This window comes from Heloderma suspectum, chromosome 3, assembly GCF_057233095.1.
Source record: "Heloderma suspectum isolate Gila_16-S chromosome 3, 16-S_ref, whole genome shotgun sequence".
Classification (NCBI taxonomy): Eukaryota; Metazoa; Chordata; class Lepidosauria; order Squamata; family Helodermatidae; genus Heloderma; species Heloderma suspectum.
In genome coordinates, this window is record NC_139460.1 from 1459020 (window position 1) to 1482151 (window position 23132).

Here is a 23132-nt window from a genome sequence, read left to right on the forward strand (position 1 = left end):
CTATGAGTGGTGCCTGTATACAGGGCCAGTCTAAATCCTGGAAAGGATCCAGAATCAAAAGGACAGGTTTGTGGTGGGAAAAATGCCAGGTGTGGAGAGAGCCCCTGTCATGCCATCCGCATGCGGAAGGGGCCCGGGTCAGTGTCCAAAGCTCCAGGAGAGCACTGTCTGCTCTGGAGCGGTGGCTACTGTTCTGGCCAGGCTGCCTGGAGGGCCATCTTGACTGCCCAGGGAAATGACGGGGAGCAGCCTGAAGTGCTTCTGCTTCAGTAAAAGCCAGCAGCAGAGCAAGTTCTAAAACTGCACCAACCCTGGGAAAATAAGGTCTTCGCCTGGCGTTGAAAAGGCCACAGGCAGGTGCCAGACAGGCCTCTCTGGGAGGGCTTTCCACGACAGACCCAGGTGCCAGCACTGAAAAGGCCTCTCCTTAGCAGCCACCCACCTCACCTCCTTCAGCGGGACAGCCAGAGAAGGGCCTCTTTCTGCAATGGCCGCACCAGCAACGCTTTATGGGGAGAGGGGGCCCTCCAGGCATCCTCAGGAACAGGTGCACGTATGGCAGGGACCAGCGGAGGCTGCTGCTGGCTACAACATGTGCTGGTTGATCCTCTGGGGTGGCCACTCAGATGGTTCAACTGGAGCACGCACAGGGATCTTTTACACTGTGAGCCATGGCTATTGAAAATAAGCACCTCATTGTTAGATGAACAGAGAAACTGGAGACATGGGTTCCCAAAAGCGTTAACAGGATTTATTCATAACAGGATGTATTTACTGGATTTAAAGCGTATGAGATTAAACAGTTTTATTAAGGCATTAAATGAAGCCAGAATATACAGGGTTAATTGCAAGCCCAAAATATCATGAGTTGGGATCCTAGCAACAAGTACAGGTAGACATGGCTTGTGTGTGTAGCCTAGCATTGAAAAGCGGGGGGGGGGGCAGAGGGGAGCCCGACAGTGCAGGGTCCAACTATAGCCCTTTGCTCCATGGCCATCTCGCGGCTCAGCAGCAACAGTGGGGCTGGCACACTCGGCAAGAAGCCCCCCCCCCTGCCCCGCCCCGCACGTGCCTCCTGTCCTCAGTGAATGGCCGTGGGGTGCTGTTCACATGGCGGAGCAGGAGCGGTTTGCCAAGCAACACTTTCGGCGCTCGTTCCACTTCTGAGCCGCGGGTCCAAGCCAGAGGACAGGGGAGAGTGGGCGGATTGCTCCCAGCATTGCTCCCCACTCCTCACGGAAGAAGGCTGCCCAGTGTGCATCGAGCCAGAGGAATCTGAGGAAAACGTAAAAGCATCTTGGAGAGAGGGGGACAGAATGCAGCTCTTCCTTCACAGGCACTGCCTGTTGAGGGCTGCAGAGGGGTGAAACAGCACGTGAATCCCGCTATTTCCATGGGAAACACTTTCCCTCATTTTAGATGCTTCCATTTTAAGGCATTTTTTAGCAGAGGGGCGTCCAGCGCTCAGCACCACTTCCCAGCTCGCACAAAGGCCTGGACCAGCCTTTCCCGAATTGGCTTGGTTTTCACTGCATAGACAACTGGGTTTAGCACAGGCGGGAGGAGCTGGTAGCTGTTGGCCAGGAGGATGAGAACGTGCTGGGGGATGCCATGGCCAAAGCGATGGGCAAAGAATGAGAAAAATGCCGGTGTGTAAAACAGGAGTATCACGCAGAGGTGGGAGCCACAGGTCCCAAGAGCCTTGAGACGGGCGTCCTTGGAGGGAAGTCTGAAGACAGCCCGGAGGATCAGAACATAGGAGACTGTGATGAGCACAATGTCTATGCCTGGAGACAAAAGTGTGGTGGTGAATCCATACCAGATGTTGACGGTGATGTCTGCACAGGCCATGCGGGCCACGCCCATGTGCTCACAGTAGGAATGGGGCATCACCCTTTGCCCGCAGTACGGCAGCCTCCTGAGGAGGAAGATGGTTGGGAACATCACACAGAAGCTCCGGGCAAGAGCTGCCACACTGGTCTTCACAATGGCAGAGGGACTGAGAATCACTGTGTACCGCAGTGGGTAGCAGATGGCAATATACCGATCAATGGCCATGGCCACGAGGACCGTTGACTCTGCAATGAAGCTCGTGTGAGTGAAGAACATCTGGGCAAGGCAGGCGCCAAAGGAGATCTCCTTGGAATGGGGCGAGAGGAGGACACTCAAGGTTTTGGGCACTGTGGAGGAGGACAAGACCAGGTCTGCCACGGCCAGCATGGCCAAGAAGAAATACATGGGCTGGTGGAGGTTGCGCTCCGTTGCGATTACAAACAGCAGGAAGAAGTTGCCCCAAAGTGCCACAATGTACATCAGGCAGAAAGGGATGGCGATCCAGCTGTGATATCCCTCCAGGCCAGGGATGCCAACCAGGGTGAAGGAAGCTGGGAGAAAGCTGCTCTGATTGGTGGAGGCTTTGCCATCCTGAAGCATTGCACCTCGATCCACTCGCCAGCAATTCAATGGCACGCTGCTATGGAACTGGAAGTGAGGCGGCTTCTGAGGGACGGAGGGAGGGACGAGGTCAGCAGGTGGCAAAGTGGAAGGTGCAGCCCCTGCCTGTGCCCCCAGTCTCAGCCTGACATTGCGAGTTGACCGTGGCTCACCCTCAGGATGTTTCTTCAGGTTTAGTAGTTACGTGGTAAATGAAGAGCCGGTTATTGATTTGTGTCTTTAAATAGTGCTCTCGACGTTGCTGCTGTTCCATGGATGCATATTTGGAAGGCTTTCTGTAAGCCACTTCAAGCCCTGGCTAGGGGGAAAGTGGATCACATGTCTGATAAATCAATAAAATAAGAGAAGGAAGGGTGACCAGGAAGGTTTCATTTAAATGCAGCTCAAAGCGAGTGTCAAGTGACGTATATTGGGGTTTGAGGAGGCAGAAACTGACCTGGGGCCTGTTTTCACGAGCGATTTGCTCCGAGCCGGCTGTGTGTGGAGGTCGTTAGGGATGCATGACGCAATGGCCATCCAGCAGCCATCCCAGAGCTTATCGCCGAAAAACCGGATTTCCTGAGACTGCTTAAAGTCTGACTCTTTTCTTCAAGTCGGGTTCTCCCCGGTATAGTATGCTAGCCCTGCCTGGGGGGGGGGGGTGCCTTTCACTGTGCCCCTGGTCAAGGGGTGTTTCCTGTGTGTCTCCCATCCCTGCACAAACTCATTAGGAAACTCAAGAACTTTGGGGCCCAGATAGTTTTCTCATCCATCCTTCCAGTAGTTAGAAGAGGGATAGAAAGGGAATGAAAAATACTCCGGGTGAATGACTGGCTACGAAGGTGGTGCCGTCGAGAGAGATTTGGATTCTGGGACCACGGGCTATACTTCCTGGAAGATGGGCTGTTGGCTAGGGATGGGTTGCACCTCACAAAGGCTGGGAAGACTGTGTTTGGCCACAGCATGAAGAACTTCATCAGGAGGGCTTTAAACTGAATCCTACGGGGAAGGGAGATGTGATGTTGGGGGTAACAGTGGACATAGGTGCATGCACTGCAATGGAGAGAACAGCTCTGATAGCGCCCAATAATAGTCTTCAGACACATGTAGGAAGAAAGCCAGACTGTGAAGCACATGGTCTTGGATGTCTATATACTAATGCCCAGAGTATGGGAAACATACTCTGGGCATTAGTATGCCCAGAGTATGTTTCCCATACAAACAGAAACGAACTTTCTGTTTGTACGTGCATAGTAAAAGGCAGAGGAAAGAAATGGTGGTTCAGCTATTAAATAAGGATGGCAAAACGATAACAGCTGACAAAGAAAAGGCAGAGGTGCTCAATTCCTACTTTGGCTCAGTCTTCTCCCAAAAGAGGGTCTATGACCCCCCTGCCAAAGGCGAAGTACAGGCTGAAGGGGCAGGATTGCAGCTTGGGTTCGACAGGCATATGGTCAAGGAACACCTCATTACTTTGAATGAGTTCAAATCTCCAGGGCCAGATGAACTGCATCCTAGAGTCATAAAGGAACTGGCAGAAGAACTCTCAGAACCGCTGTCTATTCTCTTTGAGAAATCATGGAGGACGGGGGAAGTGCCAGATGACTGGAGGAGGGCTAATGTGGTCCCTGTCTTCAAAAAGGTAAAAAGGAGGAACCTGGGAACTACAGGCCAGTCAGTCTGACATCAATCCCTGGGAAAATACTGGAGCAGATGATAAAGCAATCCATCTGGAAGCACCTTGAAAACAATGCCGTGATTCCTCGAAGCCAACATGGATTTGTCGAAAACAAGTCCTGCCAGACAAATCTGATTGCATGTTTTGATCAAGTCACCTCCCTTGTAGACCGTGGGAATGCTGTAGACATCATCTACCTCGACTTCAGCAAAGCTTTCGACAAAGTGCCCCATGATATCCTGATGAGCAAACTAGCCCTAAGGGAACCGGCTGACGCATAAGGTTGTGTGTGTGAAAAGGGCACTGGATTCAAAGCCTGCATTTTTCTAAATTCTTGCCTGCTCTAAGATGGTTTGTTCTTCCGTAGACTGGTGGGGTTAGAAAGGGGGCCGCCAGGGGCCACCCTCAAAGGCCCTTTCTTGAAACCATATTCATTATTAATAACTGTGTTTATATATAATAAGAGGAGCCTATTTAAAAAAAAAAACCCTATTTCTTTTGTTAAATGACCTAATTCAAAGCAAAAGACTTTTCACCTCAAATTCGGGAGGATCTTCATCGTCTCATTTCTGGGGGTCAGGTCAAATCCGTTCACTGACGTGCAGTGCCGTAGTGGGGCATGCCACACAGCTGTGGCGGGTGGGGAAGCATCACATCCCGCTGCCGGCAAAGCCTGTAGCCCTGGTAGAATCCTGGCAATTCTGTGGGGAAGCCAGGCCCCGGGGCGCATGCCCCATTTCTGGCAGCTGCTTGCGGGCTGCCGGGAAGCCCCTTGCGCAGAGAAAGGGGGGACTGGGGTTTCGGCAGCGTGGCGGCGGGTGGAGCTGCACCAGTGGCATGGCCGGCCAGGCAGCCTGCAGCCTGCAGGCGGCCTGCCCAGCCCCGCAGGTCTCGCTCTGCATCCTGGCATCTCCCGGGCTTTGTTTCAGGGGTTGGCTGTGCAAGTGCATGTTTCCAGCGACCGCTCTGTGACAAAGTGCCATCAAGCTGAAGCCATCCGGCAGAGGAGCACCCTGGACACCAAGCTCCCACTTCAGTTTCCTCCGTCAGCAGCTCCTCTGCTTCCCCCCTCCCATGCCCCATGCCCCCGTTTTTCCACTAGGGCATGCTACCACTCACTTTTAACCATTTCCTGTTTGCCATCATAGTTGTAGACATCATATACCTCGACTTCAGCAAAGCTTTCGACAAAGTGCCCCATGATATCCTGATGAGCAAACTAGCTCAAAGTGGGCGAGATGAAACAACGATCCGGTGGATCCACAGTTGGCTACAGAATCGGACTCAAAGAGTGCTTCTCAATGGGACCTTCTCAAACTGGGGAGAGGTAACGAGTGGGGTACCGCAGGGCTCAGTCCTGGGCCCAGTGCTCTTCCACGTTTTTATGAATGACTTGGAGGAGGAGGTGCAGGGAATGTTGATCAAATTTGCAGATGACACAAAATTGGGCGGGATAGCTAATACTTTGGAAGACAGAAACAAAATTCCAAGTGATCTGGATAGACTGGAGCGCTGGGCAGAAAACAACAGAATGGCATTTAATAGGGACAAATGCCAAGTTCTGCACCTAGGAAAAAGAAACCAAATGCACAGTTACAAGATGGGGGATACGTGGCTCAACCACACTACAAGCGAGAAGGATCTTGGAATTGTTGTCCATCACAAGCTGAATATGAGCCAACAATGTGATGTGGCTGCAAAAAAGGCAAATGCTCTTTTGGGCTGCATTCATAGAAGCATCGCTTCCAAATCCTGGGAAGTACTAGTTCCCCTCTACTCAGCACTGGTTAGGCCTCATCTGGAGTACTGTGTCCAGTTCTGGGCACCACACTTTAAGAAGGATGCAGACAAACTGGAGAGGGTTCAGAGGAGGGCAACAAAGATGATCAGGGGACTGGAAACAAAGCCCTATGAAGAGAGACTGAAAGAACTGGGCATGTTTAGCCTTGAGAAGAGAAGACTGAGGGGAGATATGATAGCACTCTTCAAGGACTTGAAAGGTTGTCACAGAGAAGAATGCCAGGATCTCTTCTTGATCATCCCAGAGTGCAGGACACGGAATAATGGGCTCAAGTTACAGGAAGCCAGATTCTGGCTGAACATCAGGAAAAACTTCCTGACTCTAAGAGCAATACGACAATGGAACCAATTACCTGGGGAGGCGGTGGGCTCTCCCACACTGGAGGCCTTCAAGACAAGGCTGGACAGCCATTTGTCAGGGATGCTCTGACTTGGATTCCTGCATTGAGCAGGGGGTTGGACTCGATGGCCTTATAGGCCCCTTCCAACTCTACTATTCTATGATTCTATGATTTGTGTCTCCTCAGAAGTAACTCCCATTGTGCTGAATGAGGCTTGCCCGCTGAATGCCCACAGAACTTACAGAGATCCCCCTCAATTGACGTGGCACAGCTTAAAGCCCAGTTCCCTAAGTGCAGTAAAGCGCAATCTGAAGGCTCAGATTCTCCTTTGTTTGGTTTATTGCCTTAGGAAGTAACTACTTTGACCCTTCATTATAGAAATCCTGCGGGTTAAAATGGGGGCTGGTTTCCCATCTTGGTGTTCTCCCCCACCCTTTCCCAGCACAAGCATATGTGTGTCTACTCAGAAGTAACTCCCACTGTGCTCAGTGAGGCTTGCTCCTGAAATGCAGGGGATCTGGACTTTCATGGGAAAGGAAAAAGGGAGAGATGGGGGGGGGGAAGCCTCTCTTAGGGGTTGAGCAGCGCCTGCCAGTCAGCTGACGCTCACTCCACCCCCACCAGGAAGTATGTTCTGTGAAGCGATTTTTACTGGTGTGGAGAACCTGCTCGTGGAGCCCTGCATGGACCAAAGTGCAGCAAAGCTGGTTCCTTTTTAAAAAATCCGGTACTTCTCCATTAGCTTCTCCTTCCATTGTCATGGAAACATAGCCCAGGAAAGGCATCTTGGGGTTGTGGTGGGTAGATTGATGAAGACATTGACCCTGTGTATGGTTGCTGTGAAAAGGGCAAATTTCAGGGTGAGGATCATTAGGAAAGGGAGCAAAAATAAAACTGCCAATCTCATAATGCCTCTCTACAAGTGTATGGTGCAAGACCACAGTCAAAAGGGATATCGCAGAGTTGGAAAAAGTGCAAAAGTGTAAGCAAAATGACCAAGGGGCTGGAGCAGTTCCCCTGTGAGAAGAGCTCACAATGTCTGGGAGGGTTTAGCTTAGAAAAAAATGGGTAAAGTACGGACATGATAAAGATGTGTAAAAATGCATGATGTGGAAATAGATTTCATATTTCCAAATTAGCTGAGGAACTTGGTGTTTTCTAAATACCAGGGGTATGAAAAACATGACATCCCAAATTCCACGCATTGCTGCAGCAGTCCCTGCAAAATATCCCCCCCCCCCAAAAAAAAATCTGACAAGAGTTAACAGGACCTGAGAAATTTTGCCTTATCATCTCCTTGGCTTGTCCAACAGTCCAGTCTCAGAACATGGATCTTATGCTCACAGAATTTGGCAAAGCAAGGAATGCCTTGGTGCAAAATTGTTCCCCAAAGGATCTAATAGTGAGCAGGATTGCACAAAACCCCCAACACTGACTCAGAATGACTCACCAGGGCTCTTCACTTCGATGGGAGTGATGAGCTTCTGTTTGTGAGGGGAGAGGATCCAGCACTGCCAGGAGACAGCAGGGAAGCTACTTATTCTGGGTTTGGGGGGAATCCCAGGAGCAGGCCGGCTTCCTCCGACTCCAGCCACAAGCCAGCAGGGGACAGATGAGGTCCCTCTGCACCCAGGTGGAGACAAGGAAGCTGATCCTTCTTCAGCTCCCACCTCGTTGGCCTCAAACAACCTCCTCTACCCTCTGGGAGCTATTCCAGGGATAGGATCCGTATTGTGATGCCCTGCTTCAACAGACTCCTTCTGGGCCTCTTGGGATAGCTGGCCCAAGAACACCTCCCATTGGTTCAGCAGGAGCTGTCCTGCAGGCAGCAGGAGGTTCCTTGGAGACCCCTTAGAAAGAGGAAGAATGTGATGTGTTCCTGTACACTCCCCAGGTAGAGGGCAGCTGTGCCAGGTGGACAGATCCTGTCCCACCGGGGTGCTGGCTGGCTGGCTACCCTTCTGTGCTTCATGTTGACCTACTGCCTGTCTTCACTGGCAGTGTGCCTATGTACACTGGTTGCTGGGGAACATGGGCGAGAGGGTGCTGGCGCACTTGTGTGCTGCTCGTGGGCTTCTCATGGGCAGCTGGTTGAGAATGCTGGACTAGATGGACCCTTGGTCTGATCCAGCCTCAGGGCTCTTCTTCTCCCCCATGACCAATTCTGGGTTGGGCAGGAACCCTACATTTCTCTATTAGGGCTGTGCAAAACCAAAATCACATTCACCTTGGAATCCACCTTGTTGGCTCAGTAGCAGGCCACCTCACCTCTCTGAGCCGTGGAATCACGCTGCAGGGGTTGGAGCGAGACAGACGTTCGCCTCTCCTTGTTTTCCCGTGAGTCATCCTCACTGACTAGAATGGGAACAGCAAACACTTATAACCGTGTGCTTGGCAGAATTGGGTGACATATGCAAAACCAGGAGCGTCTTCCGAGAGGATGAAGCCTGACAATTTGCAGAGAAATGAGTGCAATTTTTTTGTGCTAGGTGCTTTTAGAAACCTAGAATCATAGAATAGTAGGGTTGGAAGGGGCCTACAAGACCATCAAGTCCAACCCCCTGCTCAATGCAGAAATCCAAGTCAGAGCATCCCTGACGGATAGCTGTCCAGCCTCGTCTTGAACGCCTCCAGTGTGGGAGAGCCCACTGCCTCCCTAGGGAATGGGTTCCATTGTCGTGTTGCTCTAACAGTCAGGAAGTTTCTCCTGATGTTCAGCCGGAATCTGGCTTCCTGGAACTTGAGCCCATGATTCTGTGTCCTGCACTCTGGGAGGATGGAGAAGAGATCCTGGCCTTCCTCTCTGGGACAACCTTTCAAGTACTTGAAGAGTGCTGAGTAGAGGGGAACTAGTACTTTCCATGAATTGGAAGCTATACTTCTATTACTGCATCCCAAAATAGCATTTGCCTTTTCTTCAGCCACATCACATTATTGACTCATATTCAGCTTGTGATCGACAACAATTCCAAGATCCTTCTCGCTTGTAGTGTGGTTGAGCCATGTATCCCCCATCTTGTAACTGTGCATTTGGTTTCTTTTTCCTAGGTGCAGAACTTGGCATTTATCCCTATTAAATGTCATTCTGTTGTTTTCTGCCCAGCGCTCCAGTCTATCCAGATCACTTTGAATTTTGTTTCTGTCTTCCAAAGTATTAGCTATCCCACCCAATTTTATGTCATCTGCAGATTTGATCAGCATTCCCTGCACCTCCTCCTCCAAGTCATTCATAAAAACGTGGAAGAGCACTGGGCCCAGGACTGAGCCCTGCGGTACCCCACTCGTTACCTCTCCCCAGTTTGAGAAGGTCCCATTGATAAGCACTCTTTGAGTCCGATTCTGTAGCCAACTGTGGATCCACCGGATCGTTGTTTCATCTCGCCCACTTTGAGCTAGTTTCCTCATCAGGATATCATGGGGCACGTTGTCGAATGCTTTGCTGAAGTCGCGGTATATGTCCACAGCATTCTCACAGTCAACAAGGGAGGTTACCTGATCCAAAAATAAGGTCAAGAACCCTGCCAGACGAATCTGATCTCATTTTTTGATCAAGTCACCTCCCTTGTAGACCGTGGGAATGCTGTAGACATCATATACCTCGACTTCAGCAAAGCTTTCGACAAAGTGCCCCATGATCTCCTGACAATGCACAAAACACAGATGGAGCGGGATTAAGAGAATCCCTACATGGCTACTTTTGAGCAGACACATATAGGAGCACATGTCCCTCCTAGGAAAGCAGCTTAGCTGTCTTTGCCCCCTTCTACAACGGGGTAAAACTGGATTTCCCCTCCCCGCAGGCAAGCTAAATGGCCCTCTTGGTGCCTTGCGCCATTCTGCACATGTTCAGAGGCATGCCTTTCTCACCCCCAGCACCCACTGAGCTTCAAGCCTTGTCTGACATCTCTGTGCCTGCTGCTTTGGAGGAAGCGCAAGCAAAGGGGAGGGAGGGGAGGAGGAGGGCAGGAGGGACGAGGCCATGAAATGAGGACTTTGCATGGTGCTGTGCGTGGCATGATTTGGGCATGTGCTCTGGATGGCCTCACTGGCTTGCTGCCCCAATTGTACAGCAGATGTGGAGCGGGGCAGAAATATCTCTGCACATCAGTCCAGCGGTTTCTTCAGCTTTCATCATGGGCAAACAGGAAATGGTTAAAAGTGAGTGGTAGCATGCCCTAGTGGAAAAACGGGGGCATGGGGCATGGGAGGGGGGAAGCAGAGGAGCTGCTGACGGAGGAAACTGAAGTGGGAGCTTGGTGTCCAGGGTGCTCCTCTGCCGGATGGCTTCAGCTTGATGGCACTTTGTCACAGAGCGGTCGCTGGAAACATGCACTTGCACAGCCAACCCCTGAAACAAAGCCCGGGAGATGCCAGGATGCAGAGCGAGACCTGCGGGGCTGGGCAGGCTGCCTGCAGGCTGCAGGCTGCCTGGCCGGCCATGCCACTGGTGCAGCTCCACCCGCCGCCACGCTGCCGAAACCCCAGTCCCCCCTTTCTCTGCGCAAGGGGCTTCCCGGCAGCCCGCAAGCAGCTGCCAGAAATGGGGCATGCGCCCCGGGGCCTGGCTTCCCCACAGAATTGCCAGGATTCTACCAGGGCTACAGGCTTTGCCGGCAGCGGGATGTGATGCTTCCCCACCCGCCACAGCTGTGTGGCATGCCCCACTACGGCACTGCACGTCAGTGAACGGATTTGACCTGACCCCCAGAAATGAGACGATGAAGATCCTCCCGAATTTGAGGTGAAAAGTCTTTTGCTTTGAATTAGGTCATTTAACAAAAGAAATAGGGTTTTTTTTTTAAATAGGCTCCTCTTATTATATATAAACACAGTTATTAATAATGAATATGGTTTCAAGGAAGGGCCTTTGAGGGTGGCCCCTGGCGGCCCCCTTTCTAACCCCACCAGTCTACGGAAGAACAAACCATCTTAGAGCAGGCAAGAATTTAGAAAAATGCAGGCTTTGAATCCAGTGCCCTTTTCACACACACAACCTTATGCGTCAGCCGGTTCCCTTAGGGCTAGTTTGCTCATCAGGATATCATGGGGCACTTTGTCGAAAGCTTTGCTGAAGTCGAGGTAGATGATGTCTACAGCATTCCCACGGTCCACAAGGGAGGTGACTTGATCAAAAAATGCGATCAGATTTGTCTGGCAGGACTTGTTTTTGACAAATCCATGTTGGCTTCGAGGAATCACGGCATTGTTTTCAAGGTGCTTCCAGATGGATTGCTTTATCATCTGCTCCAGTATTTTCCCAGGGATTGATGTCAGACTGACTGGTCTGTAGTTCCCAGGTTCCTCCTTTTTAGCCTTTTTGAAGATAGGGACAACGTTAGCCCTCCTCCAGTCATCTGGCACTTCCCCCGTCCTCCACGATTTCTCAAAGAGAATAGACAGCGGTTCTGAGAGTTCTTCTGCCAGTTCCTTTATTACTCGAGGATGCAGTTCATCTGGCCCTGGAGATTTGAACTCATTCAAAGTAATGAGGTGTTCCTTGACCATATGCCTATCGATCTCAAGCTGCAATCCTGCCCCTTCAGCATGTATTTTGTCTTTGCCAGGGGGGTCATAGACCATCTTTTGGGAGAAGACTGAGCCAAAGTAGGAATTGAGCACCTCTGCCTTTTCTTTGTCAGCTGTTATCCTTTTGCCATCCTTATTTAATAGCTGAACCACCATTTCTTTCCTCTGCCTTTTACTATGCATGTATCGGAAGAAAGCCTTTTTGTTGTTTTTAGCATCCCTCGCTAACCTCAGCTTGTTCTCAGCTTTAGCCTTCCTGACGCCATCCCTGCAATTCTGTGCTACCTGCCTGTACTCTTCCTTTGTTACTTGGCCTTCTTTCCACTTCCTATATGTGTCCTTTTTTGTTTCAGGTCATCCCTAAGCTTTCTGTGAAGCCACATTGGCTTCTTCTGTTGTCTTCCACCTTTTCTTCTTGCTGGAATGGTTTGTAATTGTGCCCTGAGAATTTCCTTTTTTAAAAGCTCCCACCCATCTTGGACTCCTTTTCTCGTTAGCGTCACTTGCCATGGGACCTTACTGATCATTGTTCTGAGTTTATTAAAATCAGCTTTCCTAAAATCCTGTGTATGCATTTGACTACACTCAGCTTTCGCTTCCCTTAGAACCAAGAACTCAAGTGCCACATGGTCGCTTTCCCCCAGAGTTCCTGTAACTGCTACTTTATCCACTAAGTCTTCTCTGTTGGTTAGGATCAAGTCAAGGGTAGCCGATCCTCTGGTTCCTTCCTCTCCTTTCTGTAGGAGGAAGTGATCCGCCACAAGCCAGGAATTTCCTGGAGGGGCCATGTTTTGCAGAATTTGTCTCCCAACAAATATCGGGGAAACTGAAGTCCCCCATGACTACTACATCGTGCTTCCTTGAAACACTGGCTATTTGCTTTTCAAAAGTTTCATCCTCGTCTTCTCCTTGGTTGGGTGGCCGGTTTTTGTTGTTGTTTATTCGCTTCCTGTCGGCCATTGCCACCCCCAGCTCCCCCAAGGGGTAAACTCGTAAAAGATGGAACGATCTTTTAAACTCGGAACGTTATGTGGTTAAAACAGCCACTAGATGGCGCTGTTTCATTGCGCTATATGGAAGCTGGAGAGAAGTCAAGCCCCCCCCAGCAATCGCCTAGTTGTCCTCTGCGAGCCGCTGCCAACGGCTCCAGAATGGGAAGACTGCGCGTGCGCCGGGGAGGGGGTGCCCTTTAGTGTAAAGGCAGCCCAGGAAATGGGCTTATAATGAAAGCAGGATCCCCAGAGGAACGTCTTCTGTCACAGCTCCAAGCCAAGGCCTTGGCAGCCTTGCTGAGAAGGTGGTTATGAGAAAGCAGGGGTAAATTCTTGAATCTTCCTCAGTATTTTTCCAGATCGTCATGGCTTCCAGTGTGCATTCTGTACATGCTCAGGGACTGCTTGCACAAATGAGGCTACCACTCCTCTCTGGATCCATTTAGGGGAATACAGGGCCATTGATTTCCCCCACCTGGTGTCCTCCAGATTTGTTGGACTGCAGTTCTCGTCAGCATTGGCCATGCCTGCTGGGGAAGATGAGAGTTGCAGTCTGTCACATCAGGGGGACACCAGCTGTGTGTGTGGGAGGTGCAGCTGGACTATGACAGCCCTCACCACATGGCGGCGGGGGGGGGGCACACACCAGCTACTTCCTATCCAAAACATTGTCTGGCTTAGTCCTCCCACTGACGCACTCAAAGGCCACAGCAAAGGCAGGATTTGAGCCCCGACCTGCCAGTTCCCCTACTCCCAGCTCTTTGCCTGTAACCCCACACTGGCGTTCCTGCAGAGCTACAGGGTACGCCTGAGGCTGACTGTTTCCCACCTTTCTCGTGGAATTAAAGGAGGGCTTTAAACTGAATCCTACGGGGAAGGGAGATGTAATGTTGGGGGTAACGATGGACATAGGTGCATGCACTGCAATGGAGAGAACAGCGCTGATAGCGCCCAATAATAGTCTTCAGACACATGTAGGAAGAAAGCCAGACTATGAAGCACATGGTCTTCGATGTCTGTATACTAGTGCCCAGAGTATGGGAAACAAACAGAACGAACTTGAACTCTTAATACAAGAGGGAAATTATGACTTGATAGGTACAGCTGAGAATTGGTGGGATGACTCTCATGACTGGAATACAGCAATTGAAGGATATAACTTGTTCAAACAGAACAGGAGGAACAGAAAGGGAGGTGGGGTTGCACTGTATGTGAAAAATACATATCTCTGCACAGAAATACAGGAGGAGGAGCTTGGGAGCCCCATCGAGAGCATCTGGGTTGAAATAAATGGAGCAAAGAATAAAAGGAACCTGTTGGTCGGAGTCTACTACCGGCCACCCAATCAAGGAGAAGACGAGGATGAAACTTTTGAAAAGCAAATAGCCAATGTTTTAAGGAAGCATGATGTAGTAGTAATGGGGGACTTCAATTTCCCCGGTATTTTTTGAGAGACAAATTCTGCAAAACATGGCCCCTCCAGAAAATTCCTGACTTGTGTGGCGGATAACTTCCTCCTACAGAAAGTAGAGGAAGGAACTAGAGGATCGGCTATCCTTGACTTGATCCTAACCAACAGAGATGACTTAGTGGATAAAGTAGCAGTTACAGGAACTCTGGGGGAAAGCGACCATGTTGTACTTGAGTTCTTGGTTCTAAGGGAAGCAAAAGCCGAGTGTAGTCAAACGTGTACCCTGGATTTTAGGAAAGCTGATTTTAATAAACTCAGAACAATGACCAGTAAGGTCCCATGGCAAACAATGCTAGCGAGAAAAGGAGTCCAAGATGGGTGGGAACTTTTAAAAAAGGAAATTCTCAAGGCACAATCACAAACAATTCCAACAAGAAGAAAAGGTGGAAGACAACAGAAGAAGCCAATGTGGCTTCACAAAAAGCTTAGGGATGACCTGAAGACAAAAAAGGACACATATAGGAAGTGGAAAGAAGGCCAAGTAACAAAGGAAGAGTACAGGCAGGTAGCATAGAATTGCAGGGATGGCGTCAGGAAGGCTAAAGCGGAGAACGAGCTGAGGTTAGCAAGGGATGCTAAAAACAACAAAAAGGCTTTCTTCAGCTACGTGCATAGTAAAAGGCAGAGGAAAGAAATGGTGGTTCAGCTATTAAATAAGGATGGCAAAATGATAACAGCTGACAAAGAAAAGGCAGAGGTGCTCAATTCCTACTTTGGCTCAGTCTTCTCCCAAAAGAGGGTCTATGACCCCCCTGGCAAAGGCGAAGTACAGGCTGAAGGGGCAGGATTGCAGCTTGAGATCGACAGGCATATGGTCAAGGAACACCTCATTACTTTGAATGAGTTCAAATCTCCAGGGCCAGATGAACTGCATCCTAGAGTCATAAAGGAACTGGCAGAAGAACTCTCAGAACCGCTGTCTATTCTCTTTGAGAAATCATGGAGGACCGGGGAAGTGCCAGATGACTGGAGGAGGGCTAACGTTGTCCCTATCTTCAAAAAGGCTAAAAAGGAGGAACCTGGGAACTACAGACCAGTCAGTCTGACATCAATCCCTGGGAAAATTCTGGAGCAGATCATAAAGCAATCCATCTGGAAGCACCTTGACAACAATGCCGTGATTCCTTGAAGCCAACATGGATTTGTCAAAAACAAGTCCTGCCAGACAAATCTGATCTCATTTTTTGATCAAGTCACCTCCCTTGTAGACCGTGGGAATGCTGTAGACAACATATACCTCGACTTCAGCAAAGCTTTCGACAAAGTGCCCCATGATATCCTGATGAGCAAACTAGCTCAAAGTGGGCGAGATGAAACAACGATCCGGTGGACCCACAGTTGGCTACAGAATCGGACTCAAAGAGTGCTTATCAATGGGACCTTCTCAAGCTGGGGAGAGGTAACGAGTGGGGTACCGCAGGGCTCAGTTCTGGGCCCAGTGCTCTTCCACATTTTTATTAATGACTTGGAGGAGGAGGTGCAGGGAATGCTGATCAAATTTGCAGATGACACCAAATTGGGCGGGATAGCTAATACTTTGGAAGACAGAAACAAAATTCCAAGTGATCTGGATAGACTGGAGCGCTGGGCAGAAAACAACAGAATGGCATTTAATAGGGACAAATGCCAAGTTCTGCACCTAGGAAAAAGAAACCAAATGCACAGTTACAAGATGGGGGATACGTGGCTCAACCACACTACGAGCGAGAAGGATCTTGGAATTGTTGTCGATCACAAGCTGAATATGAGCCAACAATGTGATGTGGCTGCAAAAAAGGCAAATGCTCTTTTGGGCTGCATTCATAGAAGCATCGCTTCCAAATCCTGGGAAGTACTAGTTCCCCTCTACTCAGCACTGGTTAGGCCTCATCTGGAGTACTGTGTCCAGTTCTGGGCACCACACTTTAAGAAGGATGCAGACAAACTGGAGAGGGTTCAGAGGAGGGCAACAAAGATGATCAGGGGACTGGAAACAAAGCCCTCTGAAGAGAGACTGAAAGAACTGGGCATGTTTAGCCTTGAGAAGAGAAGACTGAGGGGAGATATGATAGCGCTCTTCAAGGACTTGAAAGGTTGTCACAGAGAAGAATGCCAGGATCTCTTCTTGATCATCCCAGAGTGCAGGACACAGAATAATGGGCTCAAGTGACAGGAAGCCAGATTCCGGCTGAACATCAGGAAAAACTTCCTGAGTGTCAGAGCAATACGACAATGGAACCAATTACCTGGGGAGGTGGTGGGCTCTCCCACACTGGAGGCCTTCAAGACGAGGTTGGACAGCCATTTGTCAGGGATGCTCTGACTTGGATTCCTGCATTGAGCAGGGGGTTGGACTCGATGGCCTTGAAGGCCCCTTCCAACCCTACTATTCTATGATTCTATGATTTCCCCTCCCAGAAGCTTCTCCACAATATGCCATGCATTGCTTTAGATAAAATCCATGCCCAACTAACTTTATTAATTGAAACGTATTCTTTACTGCGTTCAGTACATTATGTCAAATGCATCTAATGAATAACCAGCTACGTCTCTCTAGGTTATTATTATTATTTCCACACTCACACACATAACAATTCAGAGCCGTGCTCACTCCAAACCTGGTGACGGTTTTTGCCCATTATCCGGCTGTTGGCTGATAATGCATCAGGCAGCCATAATGAAGCTTGATTTTCATACGCCGTCGTAAATGAGAAGTGCTCAGAGCGACACGTTTTGATTAGCAGACTAAGCAAAGCATGACACGGGGACCATTCTTTATACGGAACGCCAAGGCAGCTCTCCGCTGGGCGATTTATCTCACCGGCAGGACCCGTTAAGCCAAACCGATGGTCCTTGATGAGATCTAGATCACCTTAAAGGAGACATCCTTCTTGTGCCAGGGAGTTGGGCGATCAAAACTAGGCCTGGAATAAGAAAGTGGAATGCTTCTCTTGATATTAGACTGGATTTTCAGCCTTGGCCAAGGCTGAAATTAGCCAAACTTGATAGCTGGGGCAGAATTCCAGTTCTTTGCCTTCCTCCAGGCTCTGACATCATATAAACTCCCATCTCCTGCAGAGTATAGAAAATAAAGCTGAATGGGCTAAGCCCAACCCAGCTTCCTCATAAAAGCACTCTGTGATGCCTAAGCACCTACTGGGAAAATTGGGGAGGGTTACTTGCACTGCCCCTGGTCCCTGCAACATGTACTATTTTTTTTCTGCAAGAGCATAGAACAGGGGTGAGAAACATGGGGTCCTCCAGATGTTTATGCCTATAACTCCCATTGGCCCTCACCAGTATAGCCAATAGTGAGCGACTGTGGGAGTTGTAGGCCGAAATATCTGGAGGGCCACATATTCCTCAATATTTGTGAACCACCCAGAGAGCTTTGGCTATGGGGCAGTATAGAAATATAAGAAATGAAATGAAATTGCATGTTTGCTTCTCTGTTTTTTCCAAATCATTTTTATATAGTAAATATGAGAAATTTGCTTCAGTTTGGGTTTGACCAGAATTTACCCATTTCCCACCTCCCAGACCCAAATGTGGACTCGAATGCAATCCGCGGTCAGAGTCTGTACGTTTTCAAGCATGCAATGCGATTTACAGGGCCCCCAAAAGAAGTTTGACCACATGCATACATTTGAAAAATAAGCAAGAAAATGTGTACTTTAAAAAATGCGCAGAAACATGCTATACTCAATGGGAGAAAAATGTGTACATTTCAAAAATGTGCACAACTGATGTGTATAGTTGGGGAAATGTGCAGGAAAATGTGCACAAGTTTTGGTTCAAGCAGGCACACAATCTGATATGGACAGAAGTCAAAACAAGCTGTGAGGAAGAATTTGGAGAGCAGTACAACAATGGAACCAATGACCTAGGGAGGTGGTGGGCTCTCCCACACTGGAGGCATTCAAGACGAGGCTGGACAGCCATCTGTCAGGGATGCTCTGCATTGAGGATTCCTGCATTGAGCAGGGGGTTGGACTTGATGGTCTTGTAGGCCCCTTCCAACCCTACTATTCTATGATTCTATGAATACTCCAGGCAGCAGTTAGAAGGAGAACGTACAATGTGCCAGATCAGTCGACCCTCCTTTAAAAGGGGAACAGACAAACTGACGGAGGCTGGAACCAGCAGCGGATGCTGTTAGGGCGGCTGCATGGAGCCGCCGGGTTCAGGTGCTGGCAGCCTGTCCCTGAGCACTAGCGCCCGGGGACAACCGCAGGGGGAACGGGCTACTGTGCTCTTGCCCTGCCGGTGAGCTTCCTGGAGCACCTGGCAGGCCACTGGGAGAAACCGGATGTGAGAGCAGGTGGGCCTGTGGTCTGAGCCATGGGGGCTCTTCCGATGTTCTAGCCACATCACAAATAAACCCTGTTCACCTTCAACTAGCTCAGTAATCCATCATGACATGTTCAAACAGCAAGGGGGGAAAGCACTGATGTTTCCCAAAAGAGAAGATATTCTCAGGTGCCTGAAAAAAACCTTTTATTATGCCAACACATTTCAGAAAGGAACTTCCTTTCTCCAGCTGCAATTAAAATATAATTGCAAAATATTATTAACACTTTAAAACACTCCTAAAAACTGTAAACATGGATAAAAAGTTCCAACAAATAATATTCTTAAGCGTATCCATAATTTATAACATTTATAAGTCATAACCATTAAAGTTTTGCACTGGATTATATTAAAGTTCTAAATTACTGCCTTCACCTACCGATACATTGAAATGCACCCACATGTTGATTTTTTTTAAAGCTTCCCTATATAGCAGTCTCATGAAAGGGAAGCTTCCCCCCCCCCCCAATGTGTGGGTGCATGCCCATGTTGTTGTTGTTGTTCAGTCGTTAAGTTGTGCCCAACTCTTTGTGACCCCATGGACCAGGGCACGCCGGGCCTTCCTGTCCTGCGCGCTCTCCCGGAGCGTGCTCAAGTCCATATTCATTGCATCAGTGATGCTAACTAGCTGTCTCATCCTCTGCCGCACCCTTCTCCTTTTGCCTTCAATCTTTCCCAGCATCCCCATGTATCCGTGGGTAAAAGCAAAACATTTCAATTACAGCCCGAGGAAGGAAACTCCTCACCGAAACGTGCTGGGCATAATAAAAATGTACTTTTGGGCACACGGGAATTTCTTTTCTTCTGCTTTGGTATACTAAAACAGCAGCAGTCGGATCTTGGAAAAGCAAAGCAGCACACAAAATGCCCATGGAAAGAGAGAAGTCTGAGCCTCCTGCCATAAAGTGAGCGAACATGGGACCAGGCAGACTCCCCTTGGGAAGATGTTCTAAAATCTCAGTGCCAAAGAAAAAAGGCCCCCTCCCTCCTTGTGCTGACCCACCACTGTGGGCCAGGGGCAGAGCTCAGTTCTCGGGCAGGTCGGTGGTTCTTAAGCTGCTCTGGCCCCAGCTGCTTAGATCTTCCAGGTCAGGACTAGCGCTTTGAACCGAGCCTAGAAACAAACTGGTCAGCACTGGAAAGGGCGCAGTACTGGAGCAATTCATTCAGAGCTGCATCCTGGAGTGGACACCACGGCGCGAGCAACGCTTTGGTGCACTGGGATCTTTTGAAATGCCTTCACAGGTGGCTCCACATGGAGTGCATTCTAGCAATCGAACCTGGAGGTGACTAGTCATGAGCGGCCTCCTAGGTCAGCCCCAGCCCCGCTTCTCCAGGGAAAGGTGGCAAAAGGCACCCAAACCATCACTGACACAAAATGGTTATGATGGAAAAGGGCTGGATCCAAAGATGTACTCCTGATTTTTAAGGGGCAGCCAGGCCCTGGACAGCAGATGTGGAAAACTCGTGGGCCCTTCTTGGAGGCATCATTCTCAAGACCTCCATCCGGATCTGTTCAGTTCTCCCACTGTGCACAGTGGGATTGAGCACAGGTGGGGCGAAGAAGTGGAGACGGGCCACCGTGACACAGACTTGAGGCGGAGTGTGTTTTCCAAAGCGGTGCGTCATGGACAAGCCAATCACGGGGGTGAAGAACAAGCGTGTGGCACGGATGTGAGATACGCAGGTGCTCCATGCCTCGAGGCGCTCCTCCCCCAGAAGATCATAGAATCATAGAATAGTAGGGTTGGAAGGGCCCTACAAGGCCATCGAGTCCAACCCCCTGCTCAATGCAGGAATCCAAGTCGGAGCATCCCTGACAGATGGCTGTCCAGCCTCATCTTGAAGGCCTCCAGTGTGGGAGAGCCCACCACCTCCCCAGGTAATTGGTTCCATTGTCGCATTGCTCTAACAGTCAGGAAGTTTTTCCTGATGTTCAGCTGGAATCTGGCTTCCTGTCACTTGAGCCCATGATTCCGTGTCCTGCACTCTGGGATGATGGAGAAGAGATCCTGGCCTTCCTCTCTGTGACAACCTTTCAAGTCCTTGAAGAGTGCTATCATATCTCCCCTCAGTCTTCTCTTCTCAAGGCGAAACATGCCCAGTTCTTTCAGTCCCTCTTCATAGGGCTTTGTTTCCAGTCCCCTGATCATCCTTGTTGCCCGCCTCTGAACTCTCTCGTTTGTCTGCATCCTTCTTCAAGTGTGGTGCCCTGAACTGGACACAGTACTCCAGATGAGGCCTAACCAGTGGATTTGGAAGCGATGCTTCTATGAATGCAGCCCAAAAGAGCATTTGCCTTTTTTGCAGCCACATCACATTGTTGGCTCATATTCAGCTTGAGATCGACAATTCCAAGATCCTTCTCGCTTGTAGTGTTGTTGAGCCACGTATCCCCCATCTTGGTTACAAATGCAACTTTGGTTACAAAGCTGAGATGTGCTCAGCACTGCCCTGAGGATTAGGGTGTAGGACAGGAGAACCAGAAGCAAGTCAAGGCCCAATGCGGAGAGCAGTGCCAACAGCCCGTAGATGCTGTTGATCCTGGTGTCTGAGCAGGAGTGTTGGATTATGTCGGAGTGCAGGCAGTAGGAGGGAGCAGTTGCATTGGTTTTGCCAACTGCAGCCGAGTCAATGGAGGGGAGGGTATCTGGATGCCAGCCGTGGTTCTCGCAACAAGGGCCAAACCAATCTTGGCAATGGCTGAGCCAGTCAGGAGGGTGGCATATCGCAGGGCACAACAGATGGCCACCTACTGATCAAAGGCCATGGCCAAGAGCAGAGCTGGCTCAATCTGTGTGAAGCTGTGGATGAGAAACATCTGGGGGAGGCAAGCCCCCAAGCTCTTCTCTCGTGTGTCCGACCAGAACATCCGCAGCATGCTTGGGGAAGCGGACAGAGCCAGACCCGGTCAGCTGTGGCCAGCACGGCCAGGAAGAGGTGCCCAGGGGCACGAAGGGTGGGGTCGGCTTTGATCGCGAACGAGGGCGCCACCTCCCGTGAGGGCGGGGGCCCACATGAGGCGGGAGGGGTGGGGAGCCAGCGGTGGCGCAGTCCCAGGCCCGGGAGCAGGAGGGGCTCCCGGCAGCGCAGCTGGCGTCGCTGGAGCGGTTTCCAGAGCGTCACCCAGCCCAGCTGAGTCTGCCCGCCCTGCAGGAACGCTGGGCGAGTTTGCTCAGTTTGTGCAAATGCCGCGGGACTGGTCCGCCCGACAGTATCCGCACCCTCCCCTTACTTGGCAAAGGAGCCCCCTCCTCGCTCCACCGTAGAATCACAGAACAGCGGGGCTGGAAGGGGCCTACCAGGCCATCGAGTCCAGCCCCCTGCGCAAGGCAGGGATGCCGGCCGGCGCCTCCCCGACAGGCGGCTGCCCAGCCCGCCTGGCGCGCCCGCGGCGTGGGAGAGCGCCCCGCCGCCCCAGGCCGAGGCCCACCTGGTCCGCCGCCGCCTCGCGGCCGCAGGCGCCGGCCACGCCCCCCCGGCCGCTCGCCATCCCCTGCCTGTGGCGCCGCGGAACCCGCGCAGCACCGCAGAGCCAGAGGCGGCGCTCCCCCGGGGCACGGAGGCTCCGTCCAGCCCGCGAGGCCGGGGGAGGGGCCGCTGGTCCCCTGCGGGGGCTGGCCGTCTTTCCTCAGGGCACCTGCCCGAGCGGCGATCGCCGCAGGCCGGGGCTCGCGTCAGGGGGCCCCGGGCGCCCGAGGCCTCTTGAACCGGTAAATGGCTCGAGCGCCACCATGTGACTCTCGCCCCGACTGCCGTGAACGGCCGGACGGCCCGGGGCGCCCCTCTCCGCCCCCGGCCCGCCAGGCTTTGAGGCGCTCGCACCAGGCACCGTCAGCGGGCCCTCCTCGGCGAGGCTGCCCGCCCCGCGCCCCGCTCGCCGGCCTGCCAGGCGCAGCGCGGGGAGCCGGGCGCCTCCGCCTCCGCCGGCTGGGCCAGGGCGAGCGGCGGGGCGCCGGCGGGCTGCAGGGGGGCGGAGCGCGGGCCTCTCGTCAGCGGACCCCTGCTGGCCCTCGGCAGGCGCCTGGCCTTGAGGACGGCGCCGGCGGTTCCCGCCGCTGCTCCTCGCGCGCAGCCCGGGCCCACGCCGTCCTCAGCCAGGGGAGGGGAAAGGCCCCCCGTTCCTCCCGCCCTCGGGCGATCCGGCTCTCGAAAGGGATCTCCCCGGCAAAGGGCAGCCTGCCGCGGTTCTTCTGGCTCCACTGACCCCTCTCGCGCAGCCCCCCCCGGCAGAACACTTCCCTAAATCAACGGTGCAACGCTGGTGGGCCAAGCGGGGGCCCGGGCGGATGCGGGGAGAAGCCTGGCCCAGCCGTCCCTGGCCGGTCTGGGGAGGGCCGCCCGCCAGAGGCCCTTCCCAGGCCGCGCCGAGACACGTCGGTGCCGGCGGCGGGAACGCGACCTGGCGCGCGCGCCCTCCCCGCAGCGCCCCATTCGGTTCTCTGGGGCACCACCGCAAAGAGCGGGGCTGCGCGAGAGCACCGCAGCCCGTCCCCAGGGGCGGGGCAGCTGGGCTCCCGGGGCACCGCTGCCCGCCTCCCGCTCGGCCACCCGGGCGGCCC

The 23132-nt window shown here is 51.7% G+C and overlaps 1 protein-coding gene across 2 annotated transcripts; it reads right to left on the reverse strand.

Annotated features, from left to right (window-relative positions):
• Positions 1–930: 930 nt before the first annotated feature.
• LOC146349179 (olfactory receptor 52B2-like) lies at positions 931–8793 on the reverse strand. 2 transcript variants are annotated; one of them, XM_084842154.1, is made up of 2 exons: positions 8480–8793; positions 931–2776 (listed from the first exon to the last, which is right to left on the reverse strand). In XM_084842154.1, exon 2 carries the CDS (start codon positions 2431–2433, stop codon positions 1465–1467), a length of 969 nt encoding a protein of 322 aa, XP_084698280.1. In that variant the 5' UTR covers positions 2434–2776; positions 8480–8793; the 3' UTR covers positions 931–1464. The 2 variants fall into 2 exon arrangements, 1 of the variants encoding a protein (XP_084698280.1); XR_014788914.1 differs by lacking the exon at positions 931–2776 and adding an exon at positions 7469–7763.
• Between the last annotated feature and the right edge of the window lie 14339 nt (positions 8794–23132).

Excerpts from the sequence above, each read along its gene's own strand:
- LOC146349179 (XM_084842154.1), bottom strand. The coding sequence starts at position 2,433 with ATGCTTCAGGATGGCAAAGCCTCCACCAATCAGAGCAGCTTTCTCCCA.